This window comes from Podarcis melisellensis (genome assembly GCF_964234715.1).
Source record: "Podarcis melisellensis genome assembly, chromosome: 4".
Lineage (NCBI taxonomy): Eukaryota > Metazoa > Chordata > Lepidosauria > Squamata > Lacertidae > Podarcis > Podarcis melisellensis.
Window position 1 is genome coordinate 42,482,946 of NC_138531.1, and position 22,990 is coordinate 42,505,935.

The 22,990-nt window shown below is 45.6% G+C and overlaps 1 protein-coding gene across 1 annotated transcript in view; it reads left to right on the forward strand.

The window, feature by feature from the left end:
• The window catches only part of POLA1 (DNA polymerase alpha 1, catalytic subunit), a 179,730-nt gene that overhangs the window by 35,777 nt on the left and 120,963 nt on the right, over nucleotides 1-22,990 (forward strand). The window contains exons 24-26 of the mRNA XM_081909016.1: nucleotides 994-1,118; nucleotides 2,557-2,703; nucleotides 5,234-5,356. Coding sequence (XP_081765142.1) covers nucleotides 994-1,118; nucleotides 2,557-2,703; nucleotides 5,234-5,356 — 395 coding nt within the window. The remainder of the gene's footprint in view (nucleotides 1-993; nucleotides 1,119-2,556; nucleotides 2,704-5,233; nucleotides 5,357-22,990) is intronic.

Sequence of the window (22,990 nt, forward strand, 5' to 3'; positions counted from 1 at the left end):
TGTGAAAGCTGGGGGGGGGGGGTGTTGTTGGGTCAAGTTAGCTAGATTGATTCACATGCTGTCGTGTCCCTACCTGAGTTAAACTTATCCAGTCCATTACTGAGATCACATACTGATTTAGAACAGAGTTGTGTGTCATCAGCATACTGATGGCATCATACCCCACAATTCTGTATGACCTCTCCCAGTGGTCTCATGTATTTGTTCAATAGCATGGAGGACAAGATGGAGTCCTGAAGTATCCCACATGTCAACAGCCATGGAGTCGACCAGGAGTCCCCAGCACTACCTTCAGAACTTGTACCTTCAAGTCCTTACTAGTGCCACTGTTAAACAGTGCCCCTAAGTTTCATCCCTGACAGCGATCCAGAAGGATGCTATTGGGAGGTCCAACAGAACCAACAGGGGCACACACACCCTTGCCCAGTTTCTGGTGTAGATCATTCACCAAGATGATCAAAGCAGTCTCTGTTCCATAACTGGGCCTAAAGCCAGATTGAGATGGATCTAGATAATCTGGTTTATCCGTTTCATTTTGTATGCTGAGTACATGCATAAAAATCCTTTCTCAGCTGCTGCTAATAAGTGGATGCTTGCAGTTTCACATGGTGTCTCCTTTCTGTGGTGACAACTGTGCAGAAGCATCCCAGAGTAACATTGAAGCTATCTGTTCATCCCTGGATAGTTAACAGGGTTGGATCGTTCCACTTCTGACATATCTGCACCATAGACTGGTGATGAAGTGTAGTGTTTTGAAATAATGCAAGTGTTTTTCAGACCTGAATGCTGACAGAATCACATGGACACACATTGATTTCATAATAAACCAGAGTACTTTTGAAGGAATCTGACTTTAAATGTCCCCCTCACCAATGACTCTTCACTCGCGTTCTGGTGTTCTTTTACACTGTACTGCAAGTAACTTGTCTCTCACTGTCTCCATAGTAGGTATATATTGTAATGTGACTTTTGTGTGTGTATTTTTAATTTCAGGTTTTTATGACAAGTTCATCTTGCTCCTCGACTTCAATAGCTTATACCCTTCAATTATCCAAGAGTTTAACATCTGTTTTACAACAGTTACCAGGGTGTCTTCAAGTGTGCCAAAAAAGACAGAGGTGTGTGTTTAATTTGACAGGAGCTTTTAATGTTTAATTGTTAAAAAAGATCTTATGTTTATATTCAAGAATACATTGAAGTCTCCTTAGACATTGCGGCTGTATTTAGTAATTGTAGTGTATTGCATGATACCATGTTTAATAGTATATTTCATTATAAATTGTGTATAATCGCATGAAATCAGATTGGTTCCACCTTGACATGGAGTTCATTATATCTTCCTTTTTAGCAGCTGCATAATATTTTTGTGACATTAAAAAGTGTACATGGACCCTCCTTGTTTTCTTACATGCTTAGCTTATTCCCCATTTTTCCATGTAAAACCGGATCAGTCTTGCTTGCTGAAACATTTTTTCTACACCCTGTCCTTGTAAAGTTCATTAAATATGTATATAAACTATTTTTTTACATGATTTATCTGCCTATATGCCTATGAGATGGCAACGATGGCATTGTATCATCCAAGTATTGTTCAGCAGAACTGTTGCAGACAAGGAAGGCTTTGATCTTTTTTGCTATGTGTTCAAAGTGGTTTTGTATGCTTCTCAGGTGGTATCCAATCTGGGTAACTAGGTTGCAGAACCAGGCTTATCTTAGAATCTGCAGCAGAACAGAGTTAAATGCCTTCAGAACATTCTTTGGCCAGCCCAGGATAGTGCAGTTGAACCTTACACTCTACTTTGAAGTTTTCACTAGATATTTTGTCAATACCATTTATTTTCTTTATCTGTTTATTTAGTCATTAAATTTGTGTCCTGTTTTTTCTCCCAAAGGAGAAAAAGTCAAAGGAGTGTACTCAACTTCTGCTAGTCCAATAAAAACAAATCCACATTTTTTGTGTTAATGGTTACCTGTCTAAAGTTACTTGGGCCACTTTCAGCCTCTGGTCCTCATGCGTGCTTATGGTTTCCTTGCGGCACCAAGATCCTGTGTCCATTTAGGTTCCTTTCAGCTCATAGATGGGGCATGCGAACCGGAAGAGACTAGCAGTTTTAGGTTTGAACCAGGAGTTTGTCCTTGGTTGGGTGTGAAATGCCATCTTTCCCCAAGGGGGTGGTGATTAGGCCCTAAATCACAAAAACACCTTTTGGGTTATTTATATGCCAGTTTTTCACATTCCCTTCTTGGGGAAAGTAGGTGTCATCTCCCGAATGAGACAATTTGGGCACAAGACAGAGACCCAGCATTAACAGCTGCCAGAGGAGATCTTCTTCTGTGGATCACCTGGGGGAATCCCTCCAGAGAGTAGCTATCGCTCTGAATGCCGATGGTTCTGGAAGGAATGGTTATCTGACCTAGTTGGGATGTCTTCTCCATTAGGGTCTTTTGAGATATAACCCAGTGGCATATCCTTGTTCATATGACAGGGTGGAAGCAGCAATTTCAGGAATTAGGTTATTCTGGTAGTATTAACTTGTCAAACTAATAACTTCACAGGATGGAGAAGAAGAAATTCCAGAATTGCCAGATTCATCGCTAGAAATGGGAATCTTGCCTAAAGAGATCAGGAAGTTAGTTGAACGAAGGCGTCAAGTGAAACAGTTGATGAAACAGCCAGACTTAAATTCTGACCTCTACTTACAGGTATCTCTAACAGAATGAAAATGTCCATTGTTGAGAAACTAGACCAAGATTCTGCTTGTTTGTATACTTATCTTCTCCAAGGCTAATCTTTAAATGTAAGAAATGAGTATATAGGGCAAATTTTTTTTGCTGCTATTTCTAATTTTCTGCTAGGCTAGTCTATCTTGCTTCTTATAGAAGGGGCTAAAATGAGCAGCTAGATAAAATTTGCCAGTGCAGTTAACAGGACAGGCACCCATCCCCCTTACATGCATGCCACTCGCGGATGACTGCATTTAAATGGGTCACTGCTAAATAAGTAAGTAGATTGGACTTCAGTCGACCAGGAGCACTGGGCGGGAAGTCCCTTCTCCCCACTTCTGCCATTTCACTGGCTCACCTGGAGCCTTTGCCCCTCTACCAGATGGCCACTCGGCATTTTAACATCTCTCTTATAAGTGACTGGGTACATATGATTATATTTATATACAGTGGTGCCTCGCAAGACGAAATTAATTCGTTCCGCAAGTCTCTTCGTCTTGCGGTTTTTTCGTCTTGCGATGCACGGTTTCCCATAGGAATGCATTGAAAATCAATTAATGCGTTCCTAGGGAAACCGCCTTCAGACCAGGTCCGGGGACAGTCTGTCCCCCGACCTCTTCTGAAGGCTGGGGGGGGGGGACAAGGGCTTTTCTTCCCACTGCCAGCCTTCAGAAGGCTGTTCTGAAGGCTGGCGGTGGGAAGAAAAGCCCTTCTTCCCACCTCCCGCCCCGCAAGCTCCGGGGACAGGAGGGCTTTGCTGCCGACCGCCAGCATTTTAAAAGCCCCTGCTGTCCCGGGGCGATTTTAAAATGCTGGCGGGCGGGAGCGAAGTCTCCGCTGCCCCGAGGAGATTTTAAAATGCTGGGGGTCGGCAGCGAACGCTTCGCTCCCGCCCGCCAGCATTTTAAGATCGCCCGGGGCAGCGGAGAAGTCTCCGCTGTCCCGGGAAGGCAGGCGGGGGGAGCAAAGACTTTTGCCCCCGCCTGCCTTCAGAAGAGGTCCAGGACCTCGTTCCGATGCCCGGCGGCAGGGTGCGAGGTTCCCGCCCCACCGCCCGGCATCGGGGCATCGTTCCGATGCCGGGCGGCGGGGGGAGAGGTTCCCGCCCCACCGCCCGGCATCGGGGCATCGTTCCGATGCCGGGCGGCGGGGGGAGAGGTTCCCGCCCCACCGCCCGGCATCGGGGCATCGTTCCGATGCCCGACGGCGGGGGGAGAGGTTCCCGCCCCACCGCCCGGCATCGGGGCATCGTTCCGATGCCGGGCGGCGGGGGGAGAGGTTCCCGCCCCACCGCCCGGCATCGGGGCATCGTTCCGATGCCGGGCGGCGGGGGGAGAGGTTCCCGCCCCACCGCCCGGCATCGGGGCATCGTTCCGATGCCGGGCGGCGGGGGGAGAGGTTCCCGCCCCACCGCCCGGCATCGGGGCATCGTTCCGATGCCGGGCGGCGGGGGGAGAGGTTCCCGCCCCACCGCCCGGCATCGGGGCATCGTTCCGATGCCGGGCGGCGGGGGGAGAGGTTCCCGCCCCACCGCCCGGCATCGGGGCATCGTTCCGATGCCGGGCGGCGGGGGGAGAGGTTCCCGCCCCACCGCCCGGCATCGGGGCATCGTTCCGATGCCGGGCGGCGGGGGGAGAGGTTCCCGCCCCACCGCCCGGCATCGGGGCATCGTTCCTATGCCGGGCGGCGGGGGGAGAGGTTCCCGCCCCCCCCCGCCCCGCTTCGGAGCAGCGTTCCGAAGCGGGGCGGCTGGGGCAGGTGTTCCCGCCCCCCCGCCCCGCTTCGGAGCAGCGTTCCGAAGCCGGGCGGTGGGGGCAGGTGTTCCCGCCCCCCCGCCCCGCTTCGGAGCAGCGTTCCGAAGCGGGGCGGCTGGGGCAGGTGTTCCCGCCCCCCCGCCCCGCTTCGGAGCAGCGTTCCGAAGCCGGGCGGTGGGGGCAGGTGTTCCCTCCCCCCCGCCCGGCTTCGGAGCACCGGGAGAAACGATCTCCCCGCAGCCCCTTGCTTCAAAAGAGGTCCGGGGGCAGCGGGGAAGAAGCGCTGCGCTTCCCGCTGCCCCCGGACCTCTTTTGAAGCAAGGGGCTGCGGGGAGATCGCTTTTCCCCGCAAACCCTTGCTTCAAAAGAGGTCCGGGGGCAGCGCGAAGCGCTTCCCGCTGTCCCCGGACCTCTTTTGAAGCAAGGGGCGGTGGGGAGAAGCGATCTCCCCACAGCCCCTTGCTTCAAAAGAGGTCCGGGGGCAGCGGGAAGCGCTTCCCGCTGTCCCCGGACCTGGGGCTGCGGGGAGAAGATCGCTTCTCCCTGCTGCCCCTTGCTTCAAAAGAGAAGACCCGCTGTCCCCTGGGCAAGCTTCGTTTTGCGAAGCAAGCCCATAGGGAAATTCGTCTTGCGAGGCAACTCGAAAACGAAAAAACCTTTCGTTTTGCGAGTTTTTCGTCTCGCGAGGCGTTCGTCTTGCGGGGTACCACTGTATTTAACTACTTGGTGTGATGGTCTTAATTTCTTCTTTGCAGTATGATATCAGGCAGAAGGCTTTGAAGCTGACAGCTAACAGCATGTATGGATGTCTGGGGTTTTCCTACAGTAGATTCTATGCAAAGCCACTTGCCGCTTTGGTGACTTTCAAAGGCCGAGAGGTGAGTCAGCAGCGAATAATGGGCTCGTGACCTTCCCTTCCCATTTCCTTCTTGTGCACAGCTGAGAAATGGACTGGACAAGCGTTTTGTTTCACTTTGCCCTTGTGTGAATTCTGCGTGTCATTGCGTGTGAACTAGAGATTGCCGTTTATCACAAAGTCTGGTTGGTTTTGAAACGAGCCAGCTTCGGATCATGGGTTATGAACCAAAGTTTAATGCTGAGTGCAAATTTGGTTACTGAATGTTTGAGTCAATTGTAACATTTATGAGAATGCATAAAAAGGTAAGAGACCCCTTTTACATGTATTCATCATAAGTTTTTCCATCCAGTTTCTGCATTAACCTGCAATAAAAAAGAAAAGTTGCAAATTAAATATGTATTTAAAGAGGTACTTTTGAACATTTTCTCCAAAATACGCATGTCTAAATGTGTTTCATATAAAAATATGCTTTTTGTTACTAATATTTCATTACAATGTTCAGTTTTTAAAATAAAACACAAACTTCATTTAACAATGCTGCCTCTACATCCAGCAGTCTTTCACTTATCAAACCATGTAAGTGAACAGTTAAATTATAGAATTTTTAAAAATAGTTTTTAAGCTGACAATTGTATTGCAAGATTCAGAGGCGTACAAAATTTGAAGGATAACCACATTCTAATCTACATAATTAGTTCATATCATTTCATTTTAGAATTAACAAAGAAACTGTTAATCAAGCAGCCTTGGTCCTCTTCTACTGTTGCTTCCAAGTAACTACTGCTGAGACGTGTATTGTGTCTGTAAACCTGAATTCTCCATGTAACTAACTTGAAGCCATTGATAGACTTTACCTGCATGAATTTGTAAGATCATCTTTTAAAGTCATATAAGCTAGTAGCCATTGCCGCATTGGTGGCAGTGAATTCCATAAATTAACTCTGCACTGTTAATCAGTTTTATTTGATAAGCCCAGGTTGTTAGTATTATGGCACAGGAAAAAACCCTACTCACTTGCCCCATATATGCATCATTTTATACACTATCTGCGTGTTCTCTTCCTTGCCTTTCTTCTAACTGAAAAGCTCCAAACACTGTAGCTTTGTTGTTGTTGTAAAGACAGTGCTCCCCTTTCTGCACCTTTTTGCAGCAGTGCAGTATTGCTTATAGAATGTGGAGTGGCCTTTGCCTCCATCCTGAAGTGGGTAGAACTAACCCACATGCTCCAAGTGGCCCTTTGCACATTCCCGAATAGAGCTACTGTTGCCATGCATTTATAGACCACAGCAGTGGCTCTTGATGTTGCCTATTTAAAAAAACGACCTAGCAAGTTTGGTCAAACCATCTGCCCTAGTTAGTGGTGAAACACATTATATTATCTAGAGAGGGTCAGAAAGTGCTAAATATTTCAGCTGCCAGATTGAATCTTTAGAAAACCAGAAGGGTATGTTGTGTTTGGTGCAATCTGGACTATTGATTGTGCTCCCAAACCTCTAATAATCTGATATTTATTGTTATGTGAGTAATCTCACTTAAATTAGAACATAATGGCTTGCTGTATCCTTTTGGAGCAAAAGTGCAGCATACCCCTGTCTCCTTCAATACACCAGTATGTCTGAATTATTTACCAAAACTAAACCTTTTCCCTTGCTGAATAACATGCTGGTAAGTCATATTGACTTGGCCTACGGCTGTAGTTGAGTGGTAGAGTATCTGCTCCAGAGGTCTTAAGAATTATTAAAAGTTGTGCCCATATCAACCTTAACTACCATTAATGCCAGCCACATCCCCACTTAACCAAGGTTTTCAAATCAGTTTACAAACTCACGTGCTCTCAGTGGAGTTGCTTGCTCTCAATGGGGTTAAGGCCAGAACAGTGAATTATGTAGACATTCCAGACAGTCTTCTATGTGGATTTGTGCTGGTTAGGAAAAAGATGAGGGGATAACTACACTTTATGACTTGTGGCTTTGCTTCTACATCATATACAAGGAAGAAGTTTATTTACAAAATTGGTCAGAAGGCAGTAGACACGTTCAGAAATTAGCTTTTAAGAACCTCCTGGCATAGGAAAATCTTAACTCTAAAAGTTTACATTGTTTTCTTGCAAAATATACTTCACTGGTCTGAAAGTGTCCAGTTTTGCTATTTTAATGGTTTCCATTGTTCCATTCAAAATTTTGCTTATTACAGCCCTGCTTGACTTTGTACAAACTATATTAGCCTTTAGCAGAAAATCTCAAGCAGAAGAAAGCATGCTGTTGTATTCGTTTTACAGTTGGCATTATTGTATATAGTAGTAGAGTGGTAATTATGCAGATTCTTCACTAGATGGCGATATATATCTTGTGTTTATTGAAAAAATTAAACCGTTTCTGGTCACTAAATGTGAGTTCTAATTATGTATAATTTGATATGACTTTAGAGATTTACAAAATTTCCTGTATTATTAGAGCTTCACTGAGAATATGGGTTTTGTGCAGTTCAATCCAATAGGAGAAAACGTAAACTCGCAGTGCATAAGATTAGGGTAACACAAGAATATGGCTTCTGAGAAGGGTTTCTTCATAACTGTCTCCACAACATCTATTTTTCCATATGGATAAATTTTTTGTACCCCTAGCCTACAGCCTGAAATAACTGGTTGATTCTAGATTGAGTGCTAGATTCTGGCAGCTGGGAGTGGCTAGGTTTGCAGTAGTCTCACCAGGAATTAGCTTCCTGATTTTATTTTAGCTGTTGTATTTGTGTTGCCTCTTGGACATACAGAGGTGGATGTGCACGTCTGCTTCACCCCACCAAAGCACACCACACAGTCCTGTTACTTTCACAGCAAACCCCTGCAATTCATTTGCAATGCAACCAGTTCCTTCAACAGAGACTGAACACTTGAAGGGCTCGCTGCAGAGATTTTGAAAACCTACATTACACGGCCATTACACTGAAGTGAAGAAACAAACTGATGCAGCCAAAGTGCTTCTCAGGAGTTACCTACTGTAGGATAGGCGCAGCCCTTCCCATCACCTGCAGTTATTACTTGAAACCACTCAGTGATATACTTCCCATCTTGGAGACAGGGCTTTGCTTGGCTAAAGGTGTGCTAGTTAGAGAGACTGTCCTAATAACGCAACAAATCCCACTTCCAGTTTTGTCTTCATATCTTCTCTGGCAACAGTGGTTGACGTAGGCAACTTTGGCTCATTTTATCTGTTTATCCTACCCAAGTGATGTATGCCATTACAGTGACCTTCTGTGATTTATATAGTTGAAACTGGTTAATGAATAGGCAAAACCAGATGCTAAAAGAGGAGAAAAACCTGTGGGTCAATAATCTTGTTTGTTCTGTTAGCACACTTAAGGAAAATATGTTTAGGAAATAGATACAGCATGAAGCTTCTGAGTTGAATGTTGTTCACTGTTGTGGCATGATTTCTTTTAGCTTGAATAGACATTGAATTTTGTTATAGTTGCTACAAACAGTCATTATGGATTATTTAGTGTCATGTAAATTGAGCACCAGCCAGCGAGTTTTGGGATAAGCCAAGAATGATTGACTCCTGGTAACGGAATCTTGTTTCTTCGATTCATTACACTGCTGCTTGCAGGATTTGTTCTTTCCATCTTTTTAACCTTACCTTATGTAACAAATTATAGTGGCCACCACAAATTCCCATCTTCTGAACCTCATTTGTACATATCTAGCATCCTAGTGCATCCACTTCAAGCTTTGAAGTAGGCAGAGATAACCTGTCCATGGATCCCCTGATCTCTGTAGGAAAAACAGTAGCAGAAGGCAGCTTATGATTTTCATTTGGTAGGTATTTGTAAGGAGCTGGAGTCAAGCGTAGGTCAGCAATAAAAAACAACAACCAAGGTGTCAGTGAGACCAAAACAGTGCAGACCTAGTGATCCCAGCAACTCTTCCCAGTAGGTCTTGCTCCAACAAGGCAATTGTGAGGACTGAAAGTCCCCACCTCCCCACCGCTTCCTAAGTCTCCTCCTCTCCAGGGTCTTTCCCAAGCAGTCGCAAATGCTCTGCCCTCTTCGTTTATCTGTGTGTTCTAGGAGAACAGGTGGAAGGGGAGTTGGTTGCAGTACAAGAGGGAGACTCCTGGCTTCTTCAGCAGCCGCCTTCTCTCTCTCCTGACCCCACTCCGCTCCAGCCTCTGCTTCTGCCTCAGAGTCTGAACAGCCCTCTGCCACAGCCTCTTCCTGTTCACCCAACCTGTTACCTCTTCCGACATCCACCATGTCCGACACCACCACCTGTTTCTTTTCCCTCTGACCATTCACCATCGTCCTACCACCAATCTCCTGATCCTGAGCCTTCTTTCCTTGGGGCTTCCCCAGCTGGTGTCTCCCACCACTTCTCTGCATCCATGACAGAAGCTGGGGGGTGGCAAATTTTTTTTGGGGGGGTGGGCTTTTGTTTCTCTTCTACTGTTTAAAGTATTGTTTTATAGTTAAGTTGCAAAGTCACTTTTTGTTTGTTAAAATCCGAAATATTTTTTTCCTTTAAGCTAGGAAGAAAAACAGATCAGGGTGAAGAACGCTTGTAAATATTCTGTTTCAATTCTCATTGTTGTTGTTTTTTAAAGCTACACTAAAAGCCCCTTTTGAATAACAGTGTTGACAGGTCTTGTGAAGCAGCTACTGCTGGCACTGAGTCAGGATGACAGAGCAATAATTTTAAAAACTGCTTTAGTTACTTAAATACAACTCACTTCTAGGAAGACTGCAATAATTTGTTATCTGGTCTAATCAACTCCATCTTTTCATTACTACTTTCCTTGCATGGTTTTTTTTTTAATGTGTGATACACCCAATACGGTATCTGACTATAAGGACCAAGAACCAAGTTTCCACTTCATAGTACAGTCGTGCTTCGGATCCTGAACACCTTGCAAGTCAAATGTTGCAAGTGACTGTTTCGGTTTGCGAACTATTTTTGGAAGACGAACGTCCGACGGGTCTTCTGTGGCTTCCGATTGACTGTAGGAGCTTCCTGCGGCCAATCAGAAGCCACACTGGGGTTTCCGAACATTTTGGAAGTCAAACGGACTTCCGGAACAGATTCCGTTCAACTTTCAAGGTACGACTGTACTATTAATGTATGAGTATCCATATGTTGGCATACATTGTATCAGAGGAGAAAGGTCTTTAATACGGATGGGCATAGCATTCATTTCCATACACTGGGTTGGATACAGACCTGCTATCCTGCAAACATACAGACTCTGGTTCAGCAGAGGCTCCCACTGTAAGTAGAGATGGAAGCATTTTTTCCCTGATTCCTGCACTCTCCCCAGCATCCTTCTCCATTGTGCTGCAGTGTCCCCCAATCCTCTGGAGCAGATTTTGAGGGCAATTAGATGGCTGCTGTGGGAATGGGATATTGGCTAATGCCACCCCGCTTGCACCAGTGGGAGCATTTCTTGAGTGCAACTCTGTTCAGGGGGAATTTGGGTACAAACCCTTACATTCAGCATTTTAACAGCCCAGTAATCTTTACTGTATTACCTGGAAGCAAGTAATTCTAATTATGTAATTGTAAGTCATTATGAGATTGCAACAAAAATGCTTTGCTATTGGGTTGGGGAGCCCTTTTCCTCCCCAGGCTGCTTCCCCCCTCCCACAATACCGGCTACCAGGTTAACCAGGCAGGCAAGAAGGTAGGTAAACCAAAATGATGGATGGGGTCTATTTCCCTCAGCCAGCACTTTTCTGCTTTGCTCTCCTGCTGTAGCTGACTCCGTAGGTCTCACAGAGAGGTTCATGAGCCCAGAAGAAGTAAAGCAGGCAGGCAGGCTGCTCAGAATCATGTGGGCAGGAGCAGGGGATGGGTAGAGGACCAAAATGACCATGGAACCTCATTCTTACTGGGGTGTGGGCCTGGAGGGGAGGGGGTAGTTGTAACCCAGATAGAAGGACAAGGCCTGTGGCTCAGGGTCAATGATCCTTCAAAGGAAAAAAAATGTTTCTCTATTTCTCCTTTATATGATGCAACAAGACTGGGCTAAAAATGATGTCCCTCTAAAAGCATCAGAGTAACTTTATTGACTTTTCCCCCTAGCTGTGAGCATTGTCTTTTTATTGTTCTAGAAATTTATTTGCTCTGGTAATATGTTCTAATCTTACACCTCCTTACACTTATTTCCATTTTTTCACTGTTCAGCTCTTTTTCTTCAAACCAGTGTCCACAATATAGAATTTTAAAAAATTGATCTAAGCTTTAAATTAAAGCACAACAGTCATTTTGTCATGGCCACCAGTGTCGTCGTCTTCTTTTTTTTAAGCATTTGTTGTCCAAGCCCAGAGTATTTTCCTAGGTCCTGGAAGAAGACAGTTGGCATTATTGTTTGTGAAATGAACTTGCAGTGCTCCATTGTCCCATCTTCATAATGAGGAAATGACTCTTTGCCAAGACAGGCAGCTTCATTTACTGGGGGAGCATGTAAGGTATGCATGATAGTAGATTATCACATTTATCAAGTATCAGTACTAACTCGGTATTTGTCCCTGGCCTTTTCTCTGCTAAGTGAAGTCCTATATTTTGTGTCCATCTGTTCTGTCGTTTCTCTCTCTCTCACACACATATATATTGAGAACAGTTGGTACTAATAGTTTATTAATAGTCTGTAGTTCATAGAACTTGATGTAATGGCTCTGTGCTTTGTATTTCATTTATTTATGTCATATGATGTGATGCTTCTGACCCAATGGCATACAGTTTGGGAATATTTCACTTCTAGTGAGGCCTGCCATTTGGCTGCAGGGGTTCTTGTTTGGAGATTAGGCTTTTAATGTGTGAATTCTTCAATTACTCATTATTTCTTCAGAGCTAATGTTTTTGATAAAGCATTTCAGCTAGAAGCAAACAACAGCACACACACACATGCCTTCTTTTGTTTGGAATGGATGGGTGAGGAGCAAGAGGAACAGAGTTACATTTTCTGTACCATCTCTTTAAAAAAATGTTTATGTAAAGAAGGACTAGAAAAAATTTCAAATTCCTGGAATCTACTACTAAGATTTTCTGTGATCCAGCATTATGTTCAACAGATTCATATACAGTGGTACCTCGGGTTACATACGCTTCAGGTTATACGCTTCAGGTTACACACTCCGCTAACCCAGAAATAGTGCTTCAGGTTAAGAACTTTGCTTCAGGATAGGACAGAAATCAGGCTCTGGCGATGCAGCGGCAGTAGAAGGCCCCGTTAGCTAAAGTGGTTCTGCAGGTTAAGAACAGTTTCAGGTTAAGAACAGACCTCCGAAACGAATTAAGTACTTAACCTGAGGTACCACTGTAAGAGCTTGTACAGATTTTGTAAAAGGACAGATCACCATGTCCATGTCCATGTTTTATGATGGTTGAAGGGACTGCAGATTTTCACTTCAGTTTGTTGTCTTACTGGGAAAATGGTCTTTGCCAGCGGCTGGCAAACATTGGCTCTTTCTCTCCTGCTACGGTTACTGTTGGTTTCTCACTACTGTGGTAACAGTTGCCTTGTACACTACCTTAGAGGTGTGTTTGCTGCTACCTGTTCGGTAGCATATGTAGTAAGGAGACCATGGAGAGCAGTAGATGATACAGTACCTCTTGGCTGCTTAAAGCAATTCATTCTGGCTGTGGGAATTTTATGGGGTGAAGAGGGCACAGGCAGAATAAAGGGAAACAACCAAGAGTAGAAGCAGCAGCTGCTAAGAGCCTGAAGCTGGGAATTCTGCCAGCTCCTGGTTCTGTTCGCAGTGGGCAATAATTGTTGAACAAGTTCCTAGTCCCGATGGGACTCAAATGCCCAGCACTACACAACACAATTAATTACAATTATTATTTTTAACAACAGTTGTGGTGATGGAGTTGAGCCGTGGATGAAGCGTGTAAAACAAATGGTATAATGCTGTTGGAATGGCATCTTATCTGTACTGGTTTTATGTGTACTTAAAGGTTACAAGTTTCATGAACTTGCAGCACTAAATTATGTCTTCTGGTATACAATTTCATGTTTGTGATGGAGCAGAGAAATTCCACTTGAATTCCAAGTCTCTTCCTGTAGCACAGAGCAGTGTCTGGTCGCTGAATTTTTATTGTGACTAGCTACTCCAGTGTTAACTGCAGCACTAATTTCTAAACCCTTCAGGGGGGAATGTAGTGCACTTACAACATGAGGACGAGGCAGTGATTTTTAAGAAAAGTATATTGGCTAAAACCAAACTGATTTTTATGAACAAGCTACAACAAGTTTTAGCTATTGCATCCCAATATTCATTCATTCCCCTGAGGCTTTATGTAGACTATTACATGCTTATGGCCAGTGTAGTAGTTTGTGTTGCTCCTAGGTTAACAATTTTTCAGTTCTGCAGAAAGCCATGGGCCTTTTGATGGTTGTTCATATTTTGCACATACATCCTATGACTTCACACCTGTGCAACCTAAATGAATGTAACATTGCAGTCTTTGTGTTTATTTCAAGCAAATATCATTACATTCTGGCCGAAAAGAAACAGAAATACGCAACCCAAAAATGGCTACAATTACTTGACTCAATTCAGAGTAAAAACAACAAAGCGTTCTGGAACTTAGTGTATGGAGGATTGAAAGCCGAAAATCAACTAACTCTACCACCAATTGCAGAATCCAAATGGTCCCAATACTTTACATCTGTATTTAACAATCTACATAGTGAACTTAAAGGAAATGAAACCACTAAAAATAAAATTATTAAACTCCAGGAGTGGCCAAGGGTAGAGGAAGAGGAAATTAGAGAGATAGTAAAAAATTTCAAATCGGGGAAATCTCCTGGGCCAGACGGTCTACCAATAGAATTATTTAAGACCTATATAGATTGGTGGGCAGAACCCTTAGCCCAACTGTTTACGCTTATAGATAAATATGGGATCATACCTGAGATATGGCTAAGATCAATAATTATTCCAATCTTTAAAAATGGCGACCCAAAAGAACCAAGGAATTATAGACCGATAAGCCTTCTATCAGTGATAGGGAAAATCTACGCTAAGCACCTCTTATCTAAACTCCTTACCTGGATGAAAAATCTAAATTTACCAGGGAAAGAACAAATAGGTTTCTCCAAAGGTTGCTCTACACTAGACCACTGTCTTATTCTTATGCATCTGGTTGAAAAATACAGATCCCAAAGGCAATCTAAGATATACGCTGCTTTTGTAGACTTTCGTGGTGCATTCGACTCAATTGACCGCCCAAAGTTGTGGAGGAAACTCGCAGAATTAAAAATTGATCAGCGCCTATTGATCCTAATCCAAAATCTACACTCTTCCAATACCTGTCAAGTCAAACTTAACATCAAAGGTCACCTTTCATCAGACATCCCAATCTCGAAAGGGGTAAAACAAGGGTGCATTCTTGCCCCCTTTCTATTTAATTTATTTTTATCAGACTTGCCAGATTACCTTCAGAAAATAGAATCACATGCCCCTAAACTTAATCAGAAACCAGTTCCTCTCTTACTATACGCAGACGATGCTGTCCTACTATCCTTAACGAGCTTGGGTCTAAAACGTCTTATATCTTCACTGATCCTCTATTGCGAATGTAACAAACTCTCTATAAACTATGAGAAGACAAAAATTTTGGTCTTCTCGAATGGTTGGAAATTAGAGAAATGGAAAATAAGAGGGCAAGAAATCCAACAAGTGAAAATCTATAGGTATCTGGGAATCTTATTCCAGAGCAATTTAGGGTGGGCAACCCATCGCACAAATGCCATAAAACAGGCAAAGTGCATCTCATCAGCAGTTGCCCGTTTTCATTATCAGAAAGGTAATCAATTTATTCCTGCGGCAAATCAGATATTTCAAACAAAAGTGCAATCCCAGATATTCTATGGAATCCCGCTATGGGTCCAAGCATATAACAATGATTTAAAAAAGATTCACTCTAGCTTTCTGAGACGTATTCTTGGACTCCCAGCTATGATCAAATATGAAACAATGTGTGCAGAAATAGGCATACACACAATGGAATATTGGGCATGGTCCACCTCAATAAAGTATTGGTTACGCTGCCACTTCCGCTGCCCTCCATCAAGTCTGCTCGCTGATTTGCTCAAAGACTCCTATAAATCAAGATGGTATCAGCACCTCGAAAAAAAGATTGAATCTTTAGGTGTCGAGCTGGAGTCCCTGTACAATTCTAATGAGCAATATATTTCCCATAATATCCTAACTAGACTAAAGGATGTCGAGAGACAAAATATTATGGCAGCTGTAAACAAAATTTGCTCCCCCATATTCTATGAATTAAATATCTTAGATAGCAGAGCCAATTACGTCACTAAACTAATAATCCCAGCCCAACGTAGGGCTTTTATGCTGGCCCGCTTGAATGTTTTTCCCTCAGCATTTGTCAGGGGAAGATATCAAAACATTCCTAGAAACAAGAGACTCTGCAGATGCTCTATGAATGTCCCGGACACTGTAGAGCATATTCTCCTTCATTGCCCATTGTACAGTACGCTCCGTCAACGCGTGCTGTCCCCTCTTTTGGGTGGTCTGGAACCGCAGCAAGGTGAATGTGTGGGATTCTACCTATCCGACGTTGACCAAAGGGTAACGGCGGGGGTAGCCGAGTTTTTGGCAGCAGTCCTCCAAGGAGCAGGTTAACAAGGAAAACCACTGACTCTATATGTATATATATATATGTACAGTGGTGCCCCGCTAGACGAATGCCTCGCAAGACGAAAAACCCGCAAGACGAAAGGGTTTTTCGGTTTTTGCGACGCTTCGCTAGACGATTTTCCCTATGGGCTTGCATCGCAAGACGAAAGCCCATAGGGAAATCTCGGGGACCTTTTTTTAAATGCTGGCGGTGGGGAGCAAAGCCTTCCCCCCCCTCCGGACTTCAGAAGAGGTCCAGGAAGGCCGGCGGGGGCGAAAGGCTTTGCTCCCCACCGCCAGCATTTTAAAAGCGGTCCGGGATAGCAGGGAAGCGCTTCCCGCTATCCCGGACGGCTTTTGAAGGCAGGCAGGGGGGGCAAAGACTTTTGCCCCCCCTGCCTGCCTAACCGGGGGCTTTTAAATCGCCCCGGGACTGTCCGGGGCGATTTAAAAGCCCCCGGACGGCTTTTGAAGCCTCCCCCCCGCCCGGCTTCGGGGCATCATCCCGATGCCGGGCGGTGGGGCAGGAACGCCTCCCCCAGCCGCCCGGCATCGGGGCATCGTCCCGATCCCGGGCGGTGGGGCAGGAACGCCTCCCCCCCCGCCCGGCTTCGGGGCATCGTCCCGATGCCGGGCGGTGGGGCAGGAACGCCTCCCCCAGCCGCCCGGCATCGGAACGATGTCCCGAAGCCGGGCGGCCGGGCGGGAAAGCCTCCCCCCCCGCCCGGCTTCGGGGCATCGTCCCGATGCCGGGCGGTGGGGCAGGAACGCCTCCCCCAGCCGCCCGGCTTCGGGGCATCGTCCCGATGCCGGGCGGTGGGGCAGGAACGCCTCCCCCAGCCGCCCGGCATCGGAACGATGTCCCGAAGCCGGGCGGCCGGGCGGGAAAGCCTCCCCCCCCGCCCGGCTTCGGGGCATCGTCCCGATGCCGGGCGGTGGGGCAGGAACGCCTCCCCCAGCCGCCCGGCTTCGGGGCATCGTCCCGATGCCGGGCGGTGGGGCAGGAACGCCTCCCCCAGCCGCCCGGCTTCGGGGCATCGTCCCGATGCCGGGCGGTGGGGCAGGAAAGCCTCCCCCAGCCGCCCGGCATCGGAACGATGTCCCGAAGCCGGGCGGCCGGGCGGGAAAGCCTCCCCCCCCCCGCCCGGCATCGGGGCATCGTCCCGATGCCGGGCGGTGGGGCAGGAATGCCTCCCCCAGCCGCCCGGCATCGGAACGATGTCCCGAAGCCGGGCGGCCGGGCGGGAAAGCCTCCCCCCCCCGCCCGGCTTCGGGGCATCGTCCCGATGCCGGGCGGTGGGGCAGGAAAGCCTCCCCCAGCCGCCCGGCATCGGGGCATCGTCCCGATGCCGGGCGGTGGGGCAGGAACGCCTCCCCCAGCCGCCCGGCATCGGGGCATCGTCCCGATCCCGGGCGGTGGGGCAGGAAAGCCTCCCCCAGCCGCCCGGCATCGGAACGATGTCCCGAAGCCGGGCGGCCGGGCGGGAAAGCCTTTGTCCCCCCTGCCTGCCTTCCCAGGGGCTTTTAAATCGCCCCGGACAGCGGAGAAGTCCTCCGCTGTCCCGGGCGATTTTAAAATGCCGCCCGCCAGAAGAGGTCGGGGGAAGGCTTTTTCCATAGGAACGCATTAATTGATTTTCAATGCATTCCTATGGAAAACCGTGAATCGCAAGACGAAAAACTCGCAAGACGAAGAGACTTGCGGAACGAATTAATTTCGTCTTGCGAGGCACCACTGTACTTAGCAAACTGCTGCCTTTTTATATATATTTCAAGGCTTTTATATGTTATTTTCTCTTTTAAGGTTTTATTTCCATAATGCCTAATAAAGGTTTGATAAAGTAAGTAAGTTTATTTCAAGCATTTTGCCTGTCACCACAGTTCAAGAGGAAAATCTGCACATGGGGAACAGAAGTTTAGTATGCTAATAAATTCTTTGCTCGGGAATGACAGCAATGTTGATGGCTGCAGTGTAACAATGACATACTGGTCCTGGAATGTTGAAATGATCAAAGTAACCTTAGCATGTCTTTGTGCACATATCTCTATGTTATACACCAGTTGTTGGCATGAAAGTCATTTCTTCCATGCTATTGAATAAATGGCCTAGATCAAAGTTTACCACGGTGCTCTCTCATTTCCAGTTACTTTAAGATCGGTTGTGATAGAATGGCTAGAATGTTGGGACAGGATGTGAAAAGCCCAGATCACCACTTGGCTATGACGTTCACACAATAGATATGACGTTTGGCAAATCGTTCTAAATTAAGTGTGAATAAAGAATGCATAAAATGTAAATAAATGTATAAAATATAAATAAAAGAATGAATAGAAATGAGAGACATGAAAATGGAAAAATAAGGGAGCATGGTGGAATTCACAAACAGAACTCTGCAAATGCTCATTCTACTTGTTCGGTGGCCTTGTTCACACATTGTTGTAAGTCATGGTTAATGGCTCTTTCACTGCTCTCCTAGAAGGAAATGAGCCACAATCCTTCACTGAGCATTTGTTCTTAACCAGAGAGAATGGTTTCTTTTACTCCAAACAAACCATGATCTTAAGCTAAGGACTGGGGTTTGTTGTTTACACTAGTGGAGAAGTTTCACGCTATTGGAGAAGTGAAGAGGGAGCAATCTAGTCATTCACAGAAGCTGTCAGCCGTGACTTAGGATGAGAAGCGAGCCTGCCTAATAAAGTTACCATTAAAATTAAATGAATACTATCATTATAAAGATCTAGGTAGTGGCCCCTCATTTCATGTATTGCAAAGAAAATGTATGCAAGCATTATATGCATTTATATATTTTATTTGAGGCTTATTGATGTTGTTGCAGTTTCATGTATAGCTTGACAAAGAGGGATGTGACCCATTAGTCTTGTTAATGTGTTTTTGTAGGAGGCATCTGAGGAATTCTGCTATGAGTATTGTATTTCTTTGTAGCCACAATAAGCGTCCTCTGTTGAATAGTATCACTTTTCATGTCGGTCTTTAGAGCATGTGAAAGCATCTTCAAAACTCGTTTTAAAGTGATCTGCAAGTACTAAGTGAATTTTATTCAGAACTTTTGAGTGATAAAAAGCAGAAGTTTTCTTTATTTGAATTTTGAGCTAGGGTGTTAATCCTTCTCTGGTTATTTTCCCTTTTCATTTTTTATCATTAGTTGCTTTGTTGTGACGAGTGTTTCAGAGTTAGTAATAGTTGCATGTAGCGAGAAGCAGAGTGAACAAGCTGAAATTCTAACAGCTTGTTCCTTGAGTGAGTTTATATAATGGTGTAAAAAACGACACTTCATGCTAGTTTTAACTACAGTTGGTATGAAACGAAGCAAACTTTCATTTATCTCTGTGTGTTTACCGATATGAAAGCAAGAAGGTCTTCAGGTTAGAGTGATGGACCAAAGAGGCAGCATGATTTGAGCCTTCACCTGCTGCTTCCAAATATCAAATTCAGTTTTCATCTGCAGGTCTAGCTGAGAAAACATGGCTAGTCCAAGGTCAACTAATAAGCTTCATGGCTGAATGAGGGATTTGAACTTGGCTCTCTCCCAGATTGGTTCTGTCTCAGGCAATGGTGCCAGCTTGGGGATGGGGCTCTAGCTGAACTAGGGTCCTCGGCTGGGCACAGAGTCCAGGGCCAACGAATCACATTCCACTAGAACTAGTTCCAGATCCAGGAAGCACTCAATGGTCGAACAAAGCTCAGGTTCCAATGAGGCAAGTTCAGACAAAGCAGAAGTAAAGTCCGAAAGGCAAACAAGCTATGCTGAATAGTTCCAAGTGGCGTTTGGGAAGGCTACGTGCCACTTGGAACTGTTCGGTGCTCCAACAATGAACAAACCCAGCCCGAGCCTTCCTTTCCTCACTCCTGATGATGAGGGAAGCCTCTACTCTTAAAGGGGCCAGCCCGTTTTCAGAGCTGTGGAGTCCAGTGGTGCAGGGGAGGCCATGGTTCTGTTATGGCCTCTCAGCTGGAGTCCTTTGAGTCTAATGACAGTAATGCAACCTCTTGAAGCCAGAGAGGTGCTGGCATCACAGACTCCTGTGATGCTACAGCTTCTGAGAGGGCATGCCTGTCAACGGCTGACTCATAGGCTACATTCTCCTCCCAGTCAGATATATTTTCTAACTTCCTGAACTCTTTCCCTGAGGATGAGGAGACAGAGGGCTGAGTCATGTACTTCTGCTTTTGTACCAAGTTCATTGGCTTCCAATTCAAAATGTGCAGTTCAACGTTGAAGAGCACAATATGTTAAGGATTGCCTCCGCCAATATGGTCCTGCTTGCCTCCTGCAATCTGCAGAAGAGGGTCTTTGTGCTTTATCACTAGATGAAATAATTAATTATCAAGCTATGAGGATACAGCACCTTGTGAATTTACTTTTTGCTTTTGATCGCTTGTTTAGAATGGCACTAGAAACCTATAAAAGTATTACCAGTCAATCTAGTATTCAAGGCCATTTCAGATAAATTGAAAAGGGTGTGTGTATTCTGGAGAATACACTTTAGCATTGTGGCATTCCGCCCACCCTCTTGGTTTAAATAAGATTTTGTATTCACCTGCTGTCAGGGACTGGCAGGATGCTGACAATTGTGCATTGGGAGAAGCAGGGCTAGAGTCTGACTTGGCAAAGAGGGCCAGTGGTTTATGGGGACCTGTGCTAGCCAGGAGACCAGTCAGAGGCAGGGGAAACGTCCGAGCTGGTGGGATCAGAGGAAGATGCAGATTTGGCAAGTGAAGGGCCTCCCACCCTCTCCTGCCCCACTATCTCCCAGAACCAGAAGGAGATTGAAGAGTGAAGAGCAGAGGAAGCTTCCATGCAAGCATAGTTTCTGCATGCATCCCATCAGGGGGAGGTACATACCTGGTGGAGGGAGAGTGGCCTCTTGTTGCTGCAACTGCTCCATAGAGCTCAGAACTGGGCATAGCTGCCTAGATGCTAGACCGGTGTGCATGGGCACTCGGAAATGTAGAAATAATGGTAAGTGTCAGCTTGACAATGAAGAATTAACTCTTCCGTGTACATTTGGCTGGGGAGTGCCCTTCACACCTGCATATGATGCATGGATTGCAGAAAAAGAAAATTCACTTGTGTTGGATCCAAGTAAAAATAAGAGTTCTCAGCATGAACACACATTGAATGGATTCAGTTGCAGAAATTGTTGCCACAGTCATTTCCCCGTCTTAAGAATTCAAAGTAAGATGCTTGAACAACAGGCAGACCATTGTAGAACTGTAAATTGTACACTTGAATATGCAGAATAGGTGGCTTCTGGGTTGTGCTAATTTAACTTGTGTGCTGAAAACTTTTTCCCCCTTCAGGTTCACCCCTTCACTAATTCTCTCTCTCTCTTGAAACAAGGATCAAATGTGGATGCTGAAGTTTTCCACTTAAATTATTCATTCATCTTTTCCAATGGATGACTCTTCTCCAGTGGCATAATCTCATGTGAAGCTGGTGTCGTCCTAAAATATGTTTGTTTGTTTTTTGATGTTTTAATTGTTTCATCATTTGTGTGTGTGTTTGTCACCCTTGGCTTCTTTGGAAGGAAGGGTGGGATATAAATCATCATCTTCTTCTTCATAGCTATAGTGTGTCAAATGACACAGATTAATAAGTGTGCACAGGATTGTATGACGGAGGAGAGCCGGACCACGTAAGTTAACCTTACTCTGGCCCCTTTCAATGCTGTTTTTACACTGAGGGCATGTCTGGTGTGGGAGAGCCTGTCAACTTGCCCAAGCTGTCCTCATGAGCTAGAACTCTGATCATTTGTGGGGTACAGCACTTCCCTGACTACATTACCCAGAATGCCTCACTTTGAGACAGGAACCCCTTGGCCTTTCCTAGAGTGAGGCAGGAGGCCATGCAGTGTCTGGTGGAGAGCCTTGCGAGGTGGGTGTGTAAGAAGTGGTGTGGTGGCAGTGGCAAGGCCAGATGGACAATGAAGCAGGCAATTGGGGAGTGGGAGGGAGGTGACAGTTTTTTGCTCCCTTGAACCCTGAGACAGTTGCATTCTCATTCCCTCCCCCGTTATGTAGCTTCTATCGCTTGAGTTCAAGTGATTGGCGTTAAACTGACGCTGGTGTCATGGTCAGTACACTTCCTTCTGCGCTTAACACTTATCTGTCAAACGGCCTACCAGCTATTCAAGAGGAATCTTACCCTCATATGGGTTCTGTTGGTACTGTTTAATGGTGTAATTCCTTTGATCAGGTACCTGGCTGTGTAAACAAAACAAAGAACAGAAATTATGAACATTTTGAGGACTTTCTTGTGCTTGTTCTTTGTTTGCTACAAGACTGAAATTGGATTTTGATCTGAGCATATCTTCTCCGGATAATTTCATTTATTGGTGCCTTGAACTGAGGTGACTGTATGGCCACACACACACCATACATGGTAGCCTAGTTCACAAGCCAGTGTGTCCTTGAACCTGCCTTTTTGTTTGTCAAATCAAGAATGAGAAGCCTTTAAACAGCTTAAGTGTCAGCACTTTCTGCAGCTGACAGGAAACTGATCTGCTGCTTGGCCCTTTGCAGTGGGTGCTTATATACTAATGGCATGTCGCTCAGACCAGAAATTCCCTTTTGCATAGGTCTCTCTACAGCTGAGATGGTGGTGACTAGGGACAGTGGTGGTGTCTGCCATTTTGCAACCAGTCAGGATTGTCTGTGGAAAAAGCAATCATGTGCTGCTTGAGTGGCTACTTTTGTCTGGGTGTGACACCTCCCCCCCAAAAAAAATTCCTCTGTCACGGTCAAAGCCTGCTTGAGAGGAAAAGATTGCACTGCTCTTCAGCTGTCAAAACACTGACTTGCTTCAGGGTTAAAGGTTAATGAAAACTGTAACTTGAGCTGCCTGATGTAGGAAATCTAATTAGTAAGGGCAATTAATTCAATCACTTGGGATTTTTGGGATTCCCTCCCTCCATTCAGGATTTTAATAATATGTTTCGGATATACATTTAGTCCTTTTCTTGCGTTAAATAACTTCCCTGTTTCAGATTA